At 60.0% G+C, this 20,936-nt stretch overlaps 1 protein-coding gene and 1 long non-coding RNA gene across 2 annotated transcripts; both read left to right on the top strand.

Annotated features, from left to right (window-relative positions):
• The first annotated feature begins 2,205 nt into the window (after positions 1–2,205).
• Positions 2,206–5,571, top strand: LOC128910172 (uncharacterized). Its single transcript, XR_008466636.1, has 3 exons — positions 2,206–2,513; positions 2,822–3,040; positions 4,726–5,571. It is a non-coding gene; the product is annotated as an uncharacterized LOC128910172 (long non-coding RNA).
• A 9,756-nt stretch (positions 5,572–15,327) lies between these two features.
• Positions 15,328–19,551, top strand: PRDM8 (PR/SET domain 8). Its single transcript, XM_054203008.1, is given in 5 exon segments — positions 15,328–15,413; positions 16,915–17,135; positions 17,643–17,874; positions 18,103–19,148; positions 19,150–19,551. Coding segments are annotated over 4 exon segments (1,881 nt in total). The 5' UTR covers positions 15,328–15,413; positions 16,915–16,916; the 3' UTR covers positions 19,534–19,551.
• Positions 19,552–20,936: the final 1,385 nt, after the last annotated feature.

Below are 20,936 nucleotides of genomic sequence, written 5' to 3'. Positions count from 1 at the left end.
GTGCAGGATTTGGCTCTCGGCTGGTTACCGCACCTCTCCCTGGGGCGGCGGATGATGGCTGTGTTGGGGAGGGGGGTATCCTGAATACATGCCAGCACAGCTGGAAGGAGAAGGAAGAGGAGCAGCGTTGCAGTGTGGACAGCCACGTGGAAGTCTCCAAACCAGTGAGAAGCCCTTCAGTCCCTTGTAATGCCGTGCACAGCGGTGGCTGTGATGGAGCAAACATGGTAAAACCATCAGCTTTTCGCCGAGAATCAAAGTCCCTTGCTGACTGACCTGTGCAGGTGGCTCCGACACGGGCACCAGAATGATCTGGCTTCGTTCGGGCTGTTTGAGCGTCCTCCGAAGGCTGGTCCCTCCATGTCCTTGCACATGGGGAAGTGCAGCATCCTGCTCCCCAGGCAGCTCTGCCAGCTCTGCCCGCTCCCGGGGTGCGGATTTTCCAAGGGAAATCCAGCTGTGCTGCCCAGGAGGGGGGACTGGGGTTTGAAAGGCCAGAGGAGATGCCGTGTGTGAGCGGCTGCTCAGGGACAGGGTGGTTGTCCATAGGAAGGCCATCCGGGGGACGGAGCCGGACAGCCTTGGCTGTCACCAGAGGGGTGAGCCCTGGTCTCCGCCGCTCTCAGGTGCTCAACTGCCGAGTTCAGGGATCGTAAAATCAGCTGGAGCTGTTAGCCAGCCTTGGGAAGTAAAACTGCAGCGATTCAGTACTGGAAGTAGGTTAACAAAAGCATTATTAGACTGTCCTGGCATGTGGGCTCGCTGGGATGTGAAGTCACCTGACGAAAACATTGCCCAATAACAAAAATTTCCTAGCAGAAAATGAGCTTTCGGTTGCTGCAGTGCTGTTCTTCTGAGGTTTTCCATCTGCTTGACAAACAATATCTGACTGAGCCTAGCAACGCTTCTGTGAGAACAGCATCTCTAGTGACAGTTTCCAGCTGTCTAGCAGACGAGAGCACCCAGGTGCCATGGTAAACCCGGGAGCGAATAATAACTATTCCCATTTTACGGAGGGAGGGATGCTGTTGCGAGATGGGAAGGGACTACCTCGTTGGGTTGTTTCATGGCTGGATGTCCCTATGTAGGGACTAAAGATGTGGGCAGGGAGTGTGACATAAGGTCATATAAGCAAATACAAGAGAGTAAATCCAAATAGTTCAATTAACTTCACCTTTGGAAATGTGGGCGAAGCAATTCTGGCCAGTAGCTCCTAATCGTCCTTAAGCTTCTCTGTTTGGAAAAGTTAGCACAGCCTGATAAACCGCGTGGTCCACCAGGCCCGAGGCTTGCTGTGGCCGTTTCCAGGTCTGTCACCTGGTCCCAGCCACCCTGGCGCTTGGTGGCCGTGCCTGGCCCTCCTGGGGGGGGGCTCAGGAGGGGCTGTGGTGTGCCGTGGGGTGCGGAGCGCAGCCGGAGCCCCGAGCTGGGGCTATGGCACAGCCGATCCCCATAAACTGTCATGCCGTTCGTCTAATGTATGCCTGCTCCTGTGAATGTGAATACCAACAAATACAAATCCGATGCAAATAAGGCGTTCGCGCAGTATGTGCAAATGGTTGAACATCTGAGGACTCAAATATTATATCAGAAGTTTTTCACAGGCGTGCCTGTTCCAAAATTTGCTGGTACAGAGCCCTTCTGTGTTCCCATGGGAACCCTCAGGTGAGGGAGGGAGATGTGCCAGCTGCTCCCCGTCAGCTCAAAGGAGCACCTGAAGCAGGAACCGTCTCCTCCTCGCCGGATTCACCCTCCTTCCCTGAGCCCCCATCTCCTGCCTGCTCCGAAGGGCTCGCGCCAGCCTCCGGGGCACCCCTCGGCGGGGAGAAAGGTGGATGCAAAGCGTTTCTCAGAAAAGGAAGCGGGACCCTCTGCCAACTGGCGACGAGCGAGCGCTGGCACTCGCTGCAGAAGAGAAATTATTCATCCGTTCTGCAGGAGCACATCCTGGGAATCCCCTTCCCAGCCGCGCTCGCTGCAGCCGAAGGGGTTTGGGTGCGTAAGCGCCCCAAAGAGGCGAGGAAGGTGCTTCTGCCGGGTAAGAAGGTCTCACCCCTCTTGTACGACAGGGAGAAGGAAGCAGAGGACAGCTTTTGTGTGATTTGCCTGAGACAGCAGGAAGGAAAGGGGGGGTGTGAATTCGGTTCCCCTGTGCTCCCATCCAGCACCGTGGGGAGTTTTGTTCGCAACAGGAACAGAAAAAAGTAGAAACAAGTGGGAAGCGTGCAAGAACGTTAAGGGCAAAAACAGGGCGCAGAGCTCCCTTTGAGCTGCCAGTGAAAGCTCAGGGGTCTAAGGGGGGTTTCAAAATTGAGCTGGATCTTGTAAAACAGAAGTGTGCTGGATACAGCGGGGTTCATAGGAACCTCCTAGGAATAACAGGGGGGAAAAAATAACCTGGTAGTCGACATCCAGCCAGCCAGAGGCGATGCTCCGGATGGAGGGACCAGAAGCGTAGAGATGAGGACCTCGGTGACAACTGCTGGGAGAAGGGATGCGAGGCTGTGTGTCCGGTAAGTACAGAACTGCTTGGATTGCTCTTCCCGTTTCAAGCCGCCGCTGCTGCACGCTGAAGGATGGTGAGTCAGGAGAGGGAGCGGGTCTGTGGAGGGGGTTATATCCCACCTGAGGACTCATCTCCCCGGTAAACAGGCCAGCTTCGGTGGTGGGGATGTGGAGATGGAAGATTTGAGCTCTGAATCGCCCTCTGGAGGCATGTGCCTTGCCACGGGCTGTGGGGTGCTCCGCTGGCTGAAGGAGGAGGGTGCCTGTGGAGGAAGGGAGCACCTGCCGTGTTCTTCACGTTTCCTCTGATCTTCAGGTCCCAGATGCGATGAAGCAAACAAGGCGGATGTGCCAGCAGCTCCATGACCCTCCTCCCAGCCTTTCCCCTCCCCTCCATGCCCTCGACTGTACAGACGCTTTCAAGTGAGGAAGCTTTCTGTTAAATTTTGTGCTTGAAGAAAAAACAAATAGTCTGTTGTCTGATAGGCAGCAGCAGCAGCAAGCTCTGTGGGGTGAGATCACATTTACCCGTAAGGTAAGGAAGCAACTATTGTGTGTATAGCCCCTCCTTAACAAAAAATAAAGCCTCTGCCAGTGGGTTAAAAGTTAGGGCCAGCAACCCGTGGTATGTCGATAAATCTTCCTTCTTAGCCCATTAAATCACCAGCCTGCTCATTCAGGAGGGGTTCACAGGAGGTAATACAAGACTGACCTTTGCTCAGCTGTAAACGCCAGCGCACGTGAACCAGCTCAATCAACGCGCTGCTTCTTTTTTTTTCTTCTTCTTTTTTTTTTTTTTTTTTGGGCTCCCTTGCCTTTGTGCAGTTTGTCTTGCCGTGGGGCTGCGGGATTAGTGCAGCCTCTCGCCAGGCAGCGGCGGGACGCGGGGCTCCTCGTGTTCCTGCCTCCCCTGCGGCAGCCGGGCACGGCCCCGCGGCACAGCGCGGACCCCGGCCTTGTCCCGATGGCTTCCTCAGCGCCGGCCGCACCTCTAGCCCTTCGGCTGCGTCGGGCTGTTGGGTTTTTTCCTCTCATCGCAGACTTCTTATCTTTCAAAATATGCTGCGTTGCTGGTTTGCGCAGCAGCGAGGGAAAAAATGTGCCTTTTTTTGATAGCCAGGCTGCATGTTTGGTTGTTCTTTTATTTTTTTGGCTCCTTAGGAGCTTTTTGCCACTTTGTGCTTTGTAATTGTCTCTTTTTTCCTAACACAGGCCCTTCTTACACTCAAAGGCAAAAATTTTTATTGTGACTTTTTATTACCTGCTGGCTAGAACTGAATAGGGAAAAAAAAAAACCCAAACACGTTCAGGCTTAAGGATCTGTGAAAGTAGGAAAACGTAAAAGCTAATTTTAAGGTTTTCTTCTGCGATAAAATAGAAAAAAAAAAAAAAAAAGTGAGAGTTTAGAGGTGCAAGACCTGGCTGCACAGGGAGCTCTACCTTAAGCTTTGTACCAGAGTTCCTTCTAACTTAAAAGGAGGAAAGTGGTTAACACTGGGTGGGGGGGGGGAAATCATGCCAAAAAGGAATTGCTTGGGCACCCAGCCAATTTGCGGCGCAGGATAATACAGCGGGGACTCGGCAGGAGATTTTGGGTGATGAGCAGGTCCGTTGTGCGCGTAGGACGAAGGTTTAGCAGCGACTGTGGTGGGCACGAGGTCCCGGGGAGGGCGGCTGTGCTTGCTGAAATGGGATGCTGTAGCGCGAGGCTGGCACCGAAAGGAAAGGCAGAGCTCGGCCTCTTGGGAGAAAGGCATCCATGTGTCTCGGATGATGTTGTTGTGTCTGAGATGGCAAAAAATTTTCAAGACCTTGTAGAGTGACTACATGTTGCTGCAAAGGTTGGAGGGGGGGGGAGCCATTGTTTTGCTGTTTGGCTTTAACAATGGAAATAACAAAAGGGGTGGCAGAAAAGGCAAGTGTTTTTCCGAGGCATTACTATTTTTCCCCTCGGGAGGTGTGCCCGGTTGGCTGGTGCTGCCCGGAGCTGCCGGGTGCCGAGGGCTGGCTGCGGCAGGGATTTACCGCTTCAGAGGAGGCAGGAGCGACCTGCGGAACAACTTGCGAACGTGTTTGATCACTCCCGTAATTTCAGTCCCCGTGTGCGCTGATAAACCAAAAGACAGAGGCAGTGGAGGCGACAGGGGACTGTAAAAAATGTTTGTTGTGAATAGTGATGCTGAATGTTAAATAGGAACATTTTCAAATACTTCATCACAGCAAAATCTTGGGCGAAGAGGACAGGGGCTCTGGGGATGAGGAGCACCGTGATGCCGGAGATGGTTAATGGGGATCAGGTGTTGATTCCTGTTCACCTGCCTGTGCTGGCTGGGGAAGGAGGGCTCCTGCCTTGGCCGTGGGGTCTGAAGAGCCTGTACTGGCGGGGGCATGCTCCACGTGAGCACCGGGACGGACTCCGGGCAAGTTACGCCAACCCAAATGAGAGAGAGACGGCGAAGCTCAGCGCTGCCCTGACGCCTCCGGCTGCCGTGCAGAAGACGCTCGTGTGGGTGCTGCCGGCCCCGCTGGGGACAAACCCCCGGCCGTGGAGCATCTCTTTGTTCCTCGGCAGCGATGGAGCCCCGGCTCGCCGGGACCCAGCCCAGGTCAGGGCTCGGCAGCTGCCGTCTACCTCTAACCACGCGTCTGAAATCGTCCGTTTCCTTCACAACTATTGTTTCCTGGAGCGTATTCCCAAAGGGTTTGCGCAGCCCACTCGCTCCGCATCAGCCCGCGAGCAGGGACAACCGGCCGGTTTTCCCCGGGAGGTTATTCCTGGCTGAGCAGACTTCACTCCGCACAACCCATCTTGTTCCAGGCGGTTCCCTTCCTCGAGTTGTAACGGGCGTTCTCGGGCTGCTGGAATAATGTCTGTCTTTGTTCTGACATGAGACCCTCGCGTAGATACACGATCCCCCCCGCCCCCCAAAATGCATCCTTTAAAATAGATTAAATGCCTTTTTCTAAACTGCAATTTAAAATGATTGTGACAGAAAGGATGGAGGAATCATACATAGAAGGGAAAAAAAAAAAAAATCTTTTAAAATGAGAAGTGAAGCAAATATAGTTGAGTATACCAGTTACAGAATGAACAGCATATTGTATGTGCTGTGTTAGAGGTATGTTATGAATAACAAAAGCACTGGAGCATTTACATATTTGTTTTCAGAAATCCTGGCAGTTGGATTTCACCATTCTGTGCCTCTTTGCCAGAATCACTAAACAGTGGTACATATGGCTTCTGAAGTACCATATGCCGTGGAAAACGTTAGCTGATGCCTATACTGATGCGACACACTATAGTCTTTATTTAGATTTTTTTGCAGTTTTGAACAAAGAATATTAGATCATGCAAAACATTGTGCAAGCAGTATGTAGTAGTACATACAGGAAAACATAATACACTGCACCCAAAGAAAAGCAAACTAAAAAAAGGGGGAAGGAACGGGGGTATTGTGGATTAGAGCGCGCACGTGCCAAGAAACGCATCAAACGGTGTGACACGGTTTCGTGCGGCTGAGGCAGGAGATGTTCGAGTGCTTCGAGCGAGGAGTTAAGAGGCAGAGCTCTGTGGACGTACAGATTTTGAATCCAGTCCCAGTTCTGAGAGACGTTCCCTCTTCCAAAAAGTACTTAGGCTTAAATTTAAGTATATGCTTAAAATCCTTTGAGAGCGAAGGGAACACGTGCGTGAGCGCTTTTCTGCACAGAGCCCTCATGGTAAGAGCAGCAATAACTCTGTTCTCTCCCACATAGTTGGCTGGGAATAGTGACAACGAACACAATTTTAATGAGTCGTGTGAGAAACACCTTGAAAAAATAAAATGAAATATGGTTTCAAACGCGATGTCCATTGAGTCCAACCTGGCATTAAAAAATAAAACCAGGCTTTTGTTTTGACAAGAGTTTTTGAAATACGTTTGGTTTTTTTCCCCTGCTGTGCTGACAGCCCTAATGATTACTGCACCGGCAGAGCTGATGGGAATGGGACCGCCGGATCCTGCGCAGGGATGCTCCCCTCGGGAGCAGTGCCCCGCTCTCCCCTTCCCCTCTTCTGACTCCTCCGCGTGAACCGCTGCCCCGGGAACACTCCACAGGCTGGAGTTTAAGCACCGCGGAAGATCGAATGGGATTATACTCCTGTAATTAACCAAAGGTACGATGTTGGGAGGTGGGGGGAGAAGCATCGCATCTCTACTTCTTGGTTTGGTTCCTGCTCTTAAAACACACCCGTTTCCAGTGGCCGAGGGTGGTTCCTTACGGGATTCGCGCAGCCTGTGCCGGAAGCATGCTGGTGGGGCACAGCAAGGGTTACACCATGAAAAGCGGGAAATGGGGGAAATACCTTATGAGTTGCAGACGCTTTAGTTGGTTGAGGACGATGAACTAAGAGAAACCCGGTGCAGAAACAGAAGGTGGATAAGGCTGGACCCGGAATACGGCCGGAGCGGAGTGACTTCCCAGGGCGGGGGGAGCAGGAGGCTAAAAGGACGAGGGCTTGCAGGTGGCTGGGCGGGGGAAACTGGGGGAGCCCCAACCACGGGCTAGGGGAAGAGTTGCCCGGTAAGCCTTGGGCAGAGCGTGTGTGGCGTTAGAGACGGGCACACCACCCTGCAGGGGGCCGGCCTGTGGCGGAAGCAGGGACGTGGGGCTGTTGGGGGGCTGCCGAAAGGTGTGGGTGGAGATTTAATAGCACAGGTAACGGCAGAGAGGCCAGCACCGCGGGGGGGAGCCCAGAATTCCTTGACTGGCTGCACGAAGTAGGAAAGGCGCTGGGAGATACCAGCAGCCCTCCACAGTGCGAGCAAAGGTAGCGGAAGATTTAAGCCACTGAAACCGTCACAGGAATTCATCGGTGAGGCGAGGGCTGCGTGCTCTGGTGTGTAGGTAGCGTTTTACACATTTCATGAGCCACTACTTAAGTGAATGGATGTAAACAGAAATAGCAGCAGGAGCGGAAGCTGAGGGAAGGCAGCAGGCAGAGGGATGAGGGAAGCTTTCATTGAGCACCTATTTGAGGTTGCTCCCTGCGTCTGCTGAAAACCAAATGCTGGCTCAAATTCCAACCCCATTAGGTGGCCGCAATTTCATGAAAGCAATAAGAGGGGAAGACAAGCATCTTTACACCCGTCTCACCCCAAGGTGTTTTAATTCCTTTGTAGGAACAAGAAACTTTGCAGGAACTACGAGCAAAGGGCAGCGGAGCCTCTTTTCCCGGAGAGAGAGGGTGGCAGCGGTGCCGAGCAGGTGCCCCTTCCCTCCACCTCTGGCCTCGGCGTCGCTGCGAGGAGAGCGCGGTGAGTGCCCAGCCGGCCCCGGCTGCGCAGCTGCCCTTTTTTAGGCTGCGAACCAAAATGTCAAAACCAGCGCTGAGCCCACGAAGTCAGCAGCGGGGAGGCTGTCCGGATTGCAGCGGGTAGACCTCCGGAGAGGAGGGAGAGCCTGAGCCAGGGCGGCTCTGGAGCGGGTCACCGCGGCGGGTTGCCCTGCGCAGGCAGCGGGTGCCGCCTGGGGGGGGGTGGGCAGGAGGGGGCACCCAGGCAGGGAGAGGTGGGGGTCGCAGGCCCGCCCTGCCTCCCCTTGCGTGGGGTGTAGAAGAGCTGACACGCAGGAAAAGTGCTTCAAAGTTGCTTGGGTTTATTTCCAAAAGTCTCGAAGCCTACCCTGGCTGCTTCACTGTTTGATCTCAAACCTGCGCTTGTGGATGCCAAGAGGTGTGATGCCGACGCGTCCAGGGCCCTGAGCCGCTCTCCAGGCTGGCTTGACCTGCAGTTTCCCCGTGCTGAAGACGCCGGGTAGCCATTATGGGCACAAACAGGCCGTTTGCTGGGTCAGTGTCATCACCTTTCCCTTCAAAAAGCACCCACCGCTGTCCGCCTCGTGCTTTGGTGAGGGGTTAACGCTTTCCCTTCCTAAGCCTCGACTTGCCAGTACATCTCCCGTGTGCCGCAATTATTAAATGACACTTCACAACTTCATCTCCTCTTCTGCTACATCTGCTTGCTGCTCCCATGTGCAACCTTGCTCACATCCCAAACATCTAAATGCATTGTTTCCGCTGTTTCTCCTGCCAGCATGGAAAGAAGCCATCCTTGCAGCAGGATTGCCTTTGAGCTGGCAGCCGACGAGTGATTGGCATTGGGCATCGCTGCTGAGGCTCTGGCAGGCCGTTTAGCAGAGAACCTTGGCTAATGAATGTCATCCACACCTAGCAGATGTGCCGCTGCCTGCCATGCCAGATTTTTGACATAATACAGTGCTGCTGGACACGATAGTGCTTGGGAAAAGCCACGGCGGAACTTAAGCCTCCGGCGCAGCATTCAATCTCGCTCGCAGTTTTGCGAGGGACGAACAAAACCCGCATGAGGGAGGGTGATGCATCCATGTCTCCCGCTCGTCGGCCACGTTTTTAATTGGTGCGTAAATCACGTTTCTGCTGGTTTCCCTCGCGTGCCAGGGGACCAAAAAAAACCCCAAAACCCACCGACCCCAACCCACCCTTTTTCCCCTGCTTCCAGCGCCGGCCCCGGCTGTCCCTGCAGCCCCCCCCCCCCCCCCCCCGGCTCCCCGCTGCTGCCGGCGGGGATGGGGGGCCCGAGCACCCCCCGGGAGCCGGGTCTGCTGCGGGAAGGTGCCCGGGACCTGGCTCTGGCTGCCGGCATCATCTCCGGCTTGGTCTTTCCTCTCCTGCCCTCCATCGGAGGGAAGGCGGCACTCGTCCTGCGCAGCGGCCGCCCCTGCCCGGGGGGGGAGCCGGGGGAGGCACCCGGCGCTCCGAGCCGCCCCCCGAACTCCTCCAAACTCCTCGGGGCTCCCCCCTTACACCCCACCCACCCCCCCCCCGCCGCGGCAGAGCCCGGGGGAGCGATCCTCATCCCGGGAATCATCCCGACAAACGCCGTTGGGGCGGGCGGTGATTCCCCCCCCCGCCCCGCGCCGCCGCTCCGGGGGTGCGGGTCCCCCCGGTGCCGGGGGAGATGCCCCCGGGGGGGGTGGGGTGGGGGACGAGGCCATGGGCGTGATGCGCTGGGGATTTTCGGCCGAACCCTTCGCTCGCTCATTAACCCTCTCATTACCCGACGGGGCACAGGAAGGGGCGGGGGGGGCGCCGTGCTCCGCCGGGGCCTGGGGGTGCTGCCCTGCCTGGGCTTGTGCCGCCCCCTCGGCGAATCGCCCGCCAGCCTGCCCCCCCCCCCCCCCCCCCCCCGGCTTCTTCGGGACTGGCTTCCACACTACCCCCCCCCCCCAACTATAACCCGCACCGCTGCTTTTCATGTCTGTAATTAAGCCGGGGGGGGGGGGAGGTGAGTTATCCACGCCGGGAGACGGGGTGTCCCCAAAGCACCCGCTGGGTCAAGTCCTGCCTCCCCCCCCCCCCCCCGCCGGACCCGGTGTCCCGGCGCTGCCCGTTGCACCGGTAGCTTCAGGGATGCGTCGCTCAGACGCGTTCAGCTCCCAGTGGCCGGGGGGGGCGGGGGGGACACGACAGAGGGGGGGGTTGTTCCCTCCCAGCCGGCTGAAAGTCAAGTCCAGCGCGGCGGGGCCGGGCGGGATGCCTTGCGGGGGGGGGGGGGGGGGGTCGGGGTCGGGGTCGGTACCGGGGGTCCGGTGTCGGAGTAAGAACGGCTGCGGTTGCGTGGGAGCGGGCGCCGATGCGGGAGGGTGACACGGATCGCTTTGACGCTCTTCCCGGGTTTTTCCTCGGCCTCTTTATCTTTCAATTGAAAAGCAATTAAAGGTTTCTATAAATCTGTTAGCATCCCTTTTACGTGGGGCCCTCCGATGCCTGCTGTATTGCCCTTTAGATGCCTCTTCCTTTTTTTGTTTTACAATTGTTGTATCAATATAATGCTTCCTTTCTTTCTCTGTCTCTATAGATACAGATATACAAGGCAAACTAAAGGTTTCGACTGCTATTCAGCGCCTCCTCATTTGTCCCAGAGCCGTAACAGTGGTGCCCTTTCTCTTCTGGCTGCTTTTCCCTGCTTCTGGAGCAGCAGTTATGGGAGAAGCAGATGGCTACTGATTGGGTGAGCTTTGTGGCTTTAATACTGAATACTTTATGGAAAAGGACTTTATCATGCTTGGTTGGTCAGAGGAACAACGGGATGAGATTTATGACTGGAGAAAATAAATCTGTTTAAGTTTCAGGCTCCTTCGCACACCCCACACCAAGTCGCTGTAGCAGAGCCAGAGCTGAAATCCTCTGCATCTTTTTTTTCCTCCCCCCCCCCCCCCCCCGCCCCCGCTCTGTCTGTCTGTCCTTTCGCCGCTCTCTCCACCCCCTCCCCGCCAGGGTTTAGCAAACCTCTGCAAACTTTAGGGACTATCACTCGCTGGAGCGTGGAGGCCTTCGCGGCCCCGCAGGCTGCACGGGGAGAGGAAAGACCATCCCCAGATGCGGATCATCCGCCTGACGGGAATACGCTGCGCAGTCAGCTCCTGCCAAGGCTTGTCCACATGTAACCCGGACTGCGGCCACCCAGGGGCTTGGTGGGGAGTTTCGAGTGACATCCTCATAAACCCGACAGCACTGGGGCCGTGTGGCCACCAGACAGCCCAGTCGGGCTGCCCACCGTACAGCCCAGAGGAGGAGAGGGAGCCCAGCCCTGCCGGACTCCACTGCACCCCACGCTGGGCAGCCCCCGGGCTGGGGACCGTGGGACCAAACCCCCCCCGAGGAGCAGCTCTCTGCAGGTCCCTCCGTCGCCCCCGCGGAGGCTCCGTGCTCACCGCCAGCTGCAGCATCGTGGCCACTGAGTCTCGGTTTCTGCACCGTCTGGGGGGATGCCCAAGGGCCGTGCAGTGGGGTGGCTCCAGCCCCGGCGTGGGACACTGGCGGTGGCACACAGGTGCCTCCAGGGCGTACCGGAGGCAGAAGTAGATTGCTGCCCTAGAAGGGTTTCCCTGTTTCGTTTCTCTCTCTTGCACGTCCTGTATCGCCCATGACGTCCCCTATCAGGCTGCTGGAAGCTAAAGCTGGGTGAAAGCTTTACGAGTTTTGAACCTTGGTGCTCTTATGAGGTCAAGTAAGGAGGAGAAACAGAAAGCCGTCGTTTAAAAAGATAATTTTGAGATAGAAAGTCAAAGTGATTTGGGGCTATATATTAACCATTTAACCAGCCACCCTATGTTACATTCAGTGGTCTGTTTTTTCATCAGTTATAAAAAATTTTCTGTGAGGCTTTGGTGAATATATAAATTAATATTTCTAACTAGTTTCTGTGTTTGCTTGGAAAGAAGTACAGGGGAAGCTGAAGCGCCTCCAGGAGCTGAAGAAATACCCAAGGTGCTTATGGCATTTCTGAGCTGTGAGAAAACGGATAGGGAAGGGACGCCGAGTCACGCTGCGGCTGCCTGAGGCTCCTGGGGGAGCAGGAGGGTTCGCGCCTTCTTGGGGACAACCACAGCCAAAGCCGGCATCTGGCAAAAAGGGCTTTACAGCTTTGTAGTGTGGCAGTGACTTGAGCTGGGAGTCCCCGGCGCCGCTGCAAGCAGCAGTGGATGCAGCTGAAGGGTCGATGGAAATAGGAAGGGACGGGGACCACGGGCTTGTTTGGGAGCTGAGCTGGAAACGAGATAGGACAGGGTTTGCCGGCGTGCCTCGGCCCCAGCGAGGGCCTGGCTGTGGGGTCCCAGAAGGATCCCCATGCCTGGGTGGAAGGGCTACCGGTGGGAGAAATACTGCTTCGCCGTGCTGCCGTTTGCTGCTCTGCAGCGTGGTCCGCAGTGGTGATGCTGACGCCCTGGTGCAGGACCTCCCGAGGCAGGGTGCCGTCCACAAGCCTGGTAACAGTTAAACGCAGGAGGGATGATTTGTCATTCAGCTGAGGCCCCGATTTATTTCCACTACAGAGGCCTAGCTGCCGTGTTTGTCTCTGGGGAAGGGAACCGTTCTGCCTGCATTTCTTCAGGCACCAGGAAAGCTTGTGGCTCCACGTTTCATTTCAAGTCACTTTTCCGTTCCACCTCGTGTGCCCCCCACCGAGGACAGCAGGCCAGCCTTGCCCCTGACAGCAGCAGGCAGAGACGGGAGCAAGGCGTCTTTGGGCATCCCTTCGTCCCTCCTCCCCCCGGTCCCCCGGCACCGCCTGAACCATCGTGGCTGAGCTTGTGCGCTTCTGGGAACTTGCGTATTTTCTCGGTGATTTTGTTTCTCCGGTGACTTTATGGCGGAGTCACCTGTGAGCTGACTCTCGGCTGTGTATGTGTCTCCTCGGAGGAGTAACCGTACAATCCGCAGGCCTGGCGCGTGTCACAACTTTGAGGCAGCGATTCCCAAGGGATGCGGGAGTGTTTCTGAGCACGGGTTGCACAGCTTCACCTGGTACCTTTCCCCCTTGCTTCCCTGGCTGAAATCCGGGCAGGAAAGAGAAGGGTTCTCAGTGCAGCCGGGAGGGTGCCCCAACATCCCCGGACAGACAGATCCTGCGTCCTTTGCAGCCATCCCCATGGTAACTCATCACGGGCAGAAAACTGGCACTTCTTTGAGAGGTGAAGGGATATTGGTGCCCAAGCGTCACCACCCTGCTGGCCCCTTGCCCTGCCACCGCCCTCTCCCCGCATCGGGGTGCCAGGCAGGGGGCGGCAGAGCCAGGGCCGCCCCCCCGGGGCTGGACGGACACTGGCCCCCGCGTGTCCGTGGGGCTCGGCTTTGCCCACAGCCCCTCCGAGCCCCAGTCCCGCTCCCGCCCTGACCGCTGCTGGGGGCTCCCCTTCCCCGGCAGCCGGTTGTCGGTGGGGACCTCCGTACCGGGCCGGTGCCATCGAGGGGGGCGTCGGCGGGGTCCGCGGGGCCGGGGCTGCGCTTTTTGGGGGGTCTGGAAGCAGCGGGGGGCCGGCGTTGGGAGCCGGCTGCCGGGGCTCCGTGGGAAGGCGGCCGGAGCTCCTCGGCCCGGGTCGCCCTCGGCTCTCCGCGGGAGGTTTTCCGCAAGAATGAAGGTATTTCTAAGGAGGTGTTTCGTGCGTGGCTCACAGGAGGCGGCGGGCAGCCTGCGCAGGGCCCGCAGGGCTGGAGGGGCCGGGCCGGGCTCCCTTCGCCCCGCAGCGGGGCTGGACCCGGATCGGGCCCGGACGCGCCTTCGCCGTTTCCTCGCCCCTCCAAAAAAAAAATCCCGGTGCGGCTTTTCGCCCGGCCCGGGCGAGCGGTTGCCTCGCCAGCCCGCGGGCTCGTACCCGCCCGCTGCGCGGGGTGGGCTTCCCGGAGCCCCGGCCCCGGGCTTCTCCGGGGCGCCGGGGTTCGCGGCGGGCGCTGCCCGGCCCCGGCTCTCGGGTGCGTAAACTTAAGCGGGAAGGGTCCGCGGACATCAAAGCGGTGTTCCGCGGGGCTGAGGCGACGCCGTTGCCTGGGATTCACTTTTACGGTAGCATCCGAGGCTGAATAAATGCTCATAAATGCCGCTACGGTCCTTTTTAGTGTCGGGGAATTTCGGTAGCTGAGATAATGTCGAAGCAATTTCGAGACAGTTTATGTACCGTGGTGTCCCTTAAAATTCTCGCGAATAAAAATAACGCGTAGGTTTTCTTTCCCCCCTACTAATGACAGTCATTCGGACAATTTATATCACACAGCGAGAGCCGCAGCAATTTTTTTTTTTTAAAAAGGATAAAGAAGAAAAAAAAAAAAAACAGGAAAAGGGGAAAAAATCCCCTTAGAAGCAGGAATTGAGATCCAAATTTTTACAGACTCCCATATTTTTAATGTTATGACAATCTCCGTTTTAGGAGACGCTGTGTTTAGTCGAATTAATAAGATAAATGTTGAAAGCATATTATATGCAGCCTTTAATCCTAATGCAAGGAAAATCGTAATTATGTAGAGGATAAGTGAATTTGAAAGCCAAACATCAGCCCACTCTCTGATTGCAAACAACGCTCCGCTCGCCTCTGGAAAACGCTTTGTCTCTTCTTTTGTTTAGTTTAGGGGGCTTTAAATTCTATTTTTAATTTATTTTTTTTTTAATCTGTTTTTTGTCTGAAATGACGGCGATAAGGGAGGAACCGGTACACACTTTTCCGTGCGGTAAAAACCTTGTTTTGGCACAGAGCATCTGCGGACGCTTTCGCTTACCGAATCTGCGTGGCCGTAAATAGAGGAGCCCCGCGTGTGCGGGGGGATGCGAGCCCCGGGAGCGGATGGGTCCGCGGCGGGCAGGGGCAGCCCGGTCGCGGCTCGCCTTTCCCGGGGAAGGCTCCGTCGGGGCTCCCCGCTCCCGCCGTCCGACCGCACCGTCGGGGCTCCGCCGAGCGCCTTCTCCGTCTCGGGCAGCCCCGAACGGCCGGCTCTGGGGGAAAGGTGGGGAGCAAGGCGGGCGTTTAATTCCCCCCACCCCGCATCCCTTCTTGCCTTTATCCCGGCAGGTGAGAGGGCAGAGAGGGACGATCCCGGGCGGAGCGGCCGTCGGCCCCCCACCCCCGGCTCCCCGCCCCGCACCCCCTGCCAGGCCGGGCCGGAGCGGCGGACCCCAAACCCCCACGGAGAGGGTCGGTGGGGGGATGCGGCCCGTCCTCCCCCCTCCCCCCCGCCACGGCTTCCGCATCCCCGCAGGTGGCCGGTGGCGGCGGAGCCAGGTGAGGGGCGTGCGGGCGGGCAGGCGGCGAACGGGCAGCCCCCGAAGGGGTTAAAGGGAGGGGACGTGGGCTGTCACGCGTCATTGGGCAGATTATGTGCAGCAAACAAAAAGTGTGTGTCTGTGTGCCAGTCACTCACTGCATCGGGTCCATCTGCACCGCTCGCCTCCCTCCCCGCCTCGCCCGCCCGCTCCCCGCCGCCGCCCGCGCCCCGGCCCCCGGCCCGCCGCCTCCCCGGCCATGGGGCGGCACTGATACAATAGCGCCGGGGGCAGCGGAGCCAGGAGCCCGGCTTTGTGCCACTTGTCGGGGCCAGGATTATATTCCCCCTCTCCCTGGTGAGTACGGCGGAGGGGCCGCGCCATCCCCCGGCGCCTCCGCCGCCGGGGCGGGGGGAGCCGCGCCGCGCCGGGGGGGACACCCCGGAGGAGGGAACAATGCCGGGAGATGGCCGTGGCGGGGGGCCGTGGCGCGGCGGCCCTGCCCGGGATGCGGTGCCCGGCGGCGGAGGCTCCGGGAGCGGCCCCGGCGCCGCCCGGCCCGGACAAAGGGCGGCCGGGGGGAGGCAGCGCCGCGGGGCCGGGGAGGACGCGGGGAGGTGGGGGGATGCGGGGACGTGGGGAGCCGCGCGGAGCCCGCCGAGGGCGGGTGGAAAGTTTGGCGAGGGCTGTTCGCCGCCGTTTGTTTCGTTTGGCGAAATAATCCCTTCGGGAAAGGGATGCGCCGGGCAGCGCCGGAACGGGGAGGGCGGCGGGGAGGCGGTGAACGCGCCCTCCCCGCGGGGCCCGTTCCCGGGGGGTCGCCGGGTCCCCCGCCGCCGCTCCGCGGGGCGAAGTTCCCGGGGGCGGCGGGGACCCGCTTGTCTCCCGAAAGCGGCGGCGGTGGTGGTTGGGGGGGGGGGGGAAGGCGGCTCGGCGGCGCCGTGCCCGGTGCGAGCGGCTTCGGGTGTCGACCGGCGCGCCCAGAGAAAGGCGGATTTATTCCCGAGCGCCCCCCGGCTGGATGATTTCGATGGCAGATGGGGTGGGGGGCCGGCAGCCTCGCACGGAGCGGGGGGGAAGGGGCCGGGGCACCCGCAGCCCAGCCCAGCCCGGCCCGGCCCGGCCCCGGCGGCCGCCGTCCCGCTGCGCCTCCGCCGCATCCGTCCCCTCGCACGGCGCGGCAGCCGGGGCTCACCCTCCTCCATAAATAAGCGTGTCGAGGTAAAAATAATTACCTCTGCTTGCTGCTTTTAATTAAAGTCTCGGAGGGAAAGTGCTGGATTATGGTAATGAGCAGACATACGTTCCCTCTTGTCGAGCGGAGCGGGAGGTGAGCTGACATGCAATCAGCGACAATGACAAGCCACTTGAAACCCATTCGCTCTGCTCCTCTGTCACAGCCCGCAGACCGGCCCGGCTCCTCTCTCGCAGGGGCCCCGGAGCCCGGGGGGGGACGCACCGGCGGCCCCGCTCCCCGCCCCGGACGGGGGCCCGCGGTCGGCGGCCCCTTTTCGTCCGGCTCCTGCCCGTGCCCGGCTCCGGCCGCTGGCTTTTCCCACCCCGGTACCCGGCCGCTGCCCGGAGCCGGCTCCCACCGCGCTCGCTGATAAATAAATCATCGCGACAGCTTCCCCGCACCTCGCCGCCCGCTCGCCGCGCTCCTCGCCGCCTTTATTCTTTTCCAGACCGGCGAAAGTGCTCGCCTGCCTCTTATTTTTATTTTTTTTATTTTTTTTAAATTTTTTTTTGTTGATAAATATATTTTTTAAAAATTGTATTTTGTTTTCCGCGGTGTGTCGCGGCCGCATCTCCGCGCCGCGCTGTAACGGCTCCGCTCTGCCCCTCTCCCCGCCCGCAGGCATGGAGGACGCCGGCGTCCAGAGGGGAATATGGGACGGGGACGCCAAGACTGTCCAGCAGTGCTTGACTGACATTTTCACCAGCGTTTACACCACCTGCGACATTCCGGAAAATGCCATTTTCGGCCCCTGCGTCCTGAGCCACACGTCCCTGTACGACAGCATCGCCTTCATCGCCCTCAAGTCCACCGACAAGCGCACCGTCCCCTACATATTCCGGGTAAGAGCCGCTCGCCTGACGGGCAAAACCGCTCGCCCCGCAGCCGGGGAGCCGGCCCGCCGCCGCTGCCGCTCGCCCCGACGGCCGGTGCCTGAGCGCAGCCCCGCCGGGCCGGGATACTTTTTCCCGTCGCCGGGATGCTTTCCCGTCGCCGGGCAGGGATGCTTTCGGTGCTGCCGGGATGCTTTTCCCCGCCGCCGGGATGCTTTCCCGCCGCCGGGCAGGGATGCTTTCGGTGCTGCCGGGAAGCTTTTCCCCGCCGCCGGGATTCTTTTCCCTGCCGCCGGGCCGGCATGTTTTCCCCCTGCCGGGCCGGGATGCTTTCCCCCCGCCGGGCAGGGATGCCTTCCGTGCTGCCGGGATTCTTTTCCCTGCCGCCGGGATGCCTCTCCCCGCCGCCGGCGAGGGCAGAGCCGCTCCCCCGCCGCTCCTGCCAGCTGCCCGGCCCCCTCCGGTCCGTCGGTCGGTCCGTCTGTCCGTGCGCGTTAACGAAAGCGGGGTCGGCAGGTGGACACGTCGGCGGCCAACGGCTCGTCGGAGGGGCTGATGTGGCTGCGGCTGGTGCAGTCGGCGCGGGAGCGGGAGGAGCAGAACCTGGAGGCCTACATCAAGAGCGGGCAGCTCTTCTACCGCTCCCTGCGCCGCATCGCCAAGGACGAGGAGCTGCTGGTGTGGTACGGCAAGGAGCTGACGGAGCTGCTGCTGCTCGGCCCCGCCCGGGCCCCCGCCCGCACCAACGGTGGGTGCCCCGCGCCCCCGGCCCCGCGGGACCCCGGGGGTGGAGGGGGGCGGCGGGGCGGGCACCCCCGGCCTGCGGGGTGGGTGGGGGGGAGGCGTCCGGCGGCGAGAGCCCCCTCCGCTTTTCCTTCGTCCCGCGGGGGAGTCCCGCCGCCGGCCCCGGCTGACCGGTGTCCCCGTCTCTGTGTGTGTGTCCCCCCCTCCCGCCGGTGCGTGTCCCCGGCCGCAGGCTCGCCGCCCTTCGCCTGCCCCGAGTGCAGCCAGCGCTTCCAGTTCGAGCTGCCCTTCGCCGCCCACCTCCGGTTCCGCTGCCCCAAGAGGCTGCACGGCCCCGACAGCGGCCCCGCCGCCGATGCCCCCGGCGGCAAGGACGGCGCGGGCAAGGAGCAGGAGCCCGGCAAGTACTGCAAGCCCGGCGGGCCGCTCCACCACCCCTTCGCCGGGGCTGAGGGGGGCAGCCCCGCCGCCAGCACCAAGCCCTCCACGGACTTCCACAACCTGGCGCGGGAGCTGGAAAACTCCCGCGGCGGCCACGGCGGGTCCCCGGGGCGGCCGGCGCCCGCCGAGGGCGGCCCCGAGGGGGGAGCCGGCAAGGCCAAGCGGCGGTACCCCGAGGAGGAGGAGCGGGGCGCCGGGGGGGCGGCGGCGCGGGGCCGCTTCCCGGCGGAGCGGCCGGGGCTGCCCGCCGCCCCCAAGGAGGAGCCGGTGTGCGCCCCGCAGCAGCAGTACCGGGCGCCCGGTTCCTACTGCGGCTTGGAGGAGGGCGGCCGCCTCTTCGCTCCCCCCAGCCCGGAGACGGGGGAGGCCAAGCGCAGCGCCTTCGTGGAGGTGAAGAAGGCGGCCCGCGGCCCCGAGCCCGACGGCGGCGGCCCCGAGGAGGGCCAGGAGCGCGCCTCGCCCGCCGCACCGGGGGCGGGCGGCGGGGAGCCGGGGCTGTGCCCCCGCGGCGGCCCCGGGGGCCCGCTGTCGGCCCGGCTGGAGGGGGGCAGCCCGGCGAGGGGCAGCGCCTTCACCAGCGTGCCGCAGCTCGGGGGGGGCGGCCCCGGCGGGCCGGGCGGCGGGGCGGAGGAGCGGAAAAGCGCCTTCTCCCAGCCCGCCCGCTCCTTCCCCCACGTCCCGCCGCTGGTGCTGGGCCAGAAGCTGGGCGGGCTGGGCGAGCCCTGCCCCGACGGCGCCGCCGCCGCCCCCGCCCGCCTCTACGCCGCCGAAGCGCTGGCCGTCAAGCTGCCGGGCGGCGGGGAGGCGGCGGGCGGCGGGGGCGGCGGCGGCGGCGGCGGCGGGGGGGGGCGGCGGCGGGGGGCTGCCCAAGCAGAGCCCCTTCCTCTACGCCACCGCCTTCTGGCCCAAGAGCTCCGCGGCGGCGGCGGTGGCGGCGGCGGCGGCGGGGCCGCTGCAGCTGCAGCTGCCGTCGGCGCTGACGCTGCTGCCGCCGTCGTTCACCTCGCTGTGCCTGCCGGCCCAGAACTGGTGCGCCAAGTGCAACGCCTCCTTCCGCATGACCTCGGACCTGGTCTACCACATGCGCTCCCACCACAAGAAGGAGTACGCGCTGGAGCCGCTGGTCAAGCGCCGCCGCGAGGAGAAGCTCAAGTGCCCCATCTGCAACGAGTCCTTCCGCGAGCGCCACCACCTCTCCCGCCACATGACCTCCCACAACTAGCGGGGACGCCCCCCCACAACCCCCCACCTCACCTCACGCACCCCCCCCACCCCCCCCCGGGACCCCCCGCGGAGGGCAGCCGCCGCTCGCCGCTTCTCTTCCCTTTCCTTTCGATGCACGCATTTTCACTTTGCGGGGAGGGGCGGGGAGGGCAGCAGGGGAGAAGAGGAGATGAAGAAGAAGGGGAAAAAAAAAAAAGGAAAAAAGAAGGAAGAAAAAAGAGAAAAAAGAAAAGAAAAAAAAAAGAATAAAAGCACCGGGGAAAAGAAAAAAAAAAGGAAAGAAAAAAATGACTTAAAAAATACATTTTTTAAAATGTCATATATTGCAACATATTGATGCATTTGTCATACGTTTCTACTTAAATTATTAAGCACTTATGGTTTAGATGTAATAATAATTATATGTCAGGGTAAATTTTTATTTTAGATATAAAGCTAAAGGCGGGGAGGAGCGCGGCGGGGCCGGCGGGGGGGCGGGCCGGGGTCCTGCATGCACCGGGCGCCCCCCGCCCGCCCGGCCCCCGCCGCCCGTGTCCCTTGGACCACAGAGTGTCACTTGGTGCCCGTGAAATGGAGTCTCGGTAGTTCCGTGTTACCTTTCCTTTTCCGTTCGTGTTTTTTTTTTGGTTTTTTTGGTTTTTTTGTTTTGTTTTGTTTTGTTTTGTTTTGTTTTTGTTTTTTTTTTTCCCCTCTCCCCCCTCTCGAAAAGATTTATTAAACTTTATAGTTTATCTGGGTATGTTGGATGCTTTGACAATAAATGACTTTATTTTCTTCAAAGCACCGTGACGTTAATCGATGCCGGGGGGGGGGGGGGGGGGCGGTGGGGAACGGGGCGGCAGCGGCGACCCCGGCCAGGCGGGGGAAGGGGGGACCCCCCCGCCTCTCCCCTCCGTTCTCCTTCCCTTCTCCCCTTCCTTCCGTCGGCCTCTCACATCCATCCGGCCTTCCCGCTGCTCATCTTTGGTTTCACCCCGCCTTTTAGTCACCCTTTATTTCTTTCTCTTTCTTTCATCCTGTCCTCCCCTTCATTTCGTCTTCCTTTCGTGTCTTTGGTTTTGTTGCATCTCTTTCTTTTTGCCTTTCTTTCTGTTTTTCTTTTTTTTGGTTGTTGTTATTTTTTTTTAAATCTTTTTCTGTCTCTGCTTCTCTTCCCTTTTCTGTTTCTCCTTTTCCTTTTTCCTTTCCTTTTCCTTTTCCTTTTCCTTTTCCTTTTCCTTTTCCTTTTCCTTTCCCTTTCCCTTTCCCTTTCCTCCTTTCCTTTTCCTTCCCAGCCCCTCTCAGCCCTCCCCTTGCTCCCCAGCACACCCCTACCTTTACTCCATACCAGCCACCCACCTCACCCCTGCCAGAAGCCTTTATTGCCCCCCGCCCTGACAGGGGCCCTCACAGGGCAGCTGG

This window comes from Rissa tridactyla, chromosome 5, assembly GCF_028500815.1.
Source record: "Rissa tridactyla isolate bRisTri1 chromosome 5, bRisTri1.patW.cur.20221130, whole genome shotgun sequence".
Lineage (NCBI taxonomy): Eukaryota > Metazoa > Chordata > Aves > Charadriiformes > Laridae > Rissa > Rissa tridactyla.
Note: the sequence above shows the minus strand (reverse complement) of the source record. Positions and strands in the feature narration are given on the sequence as shown.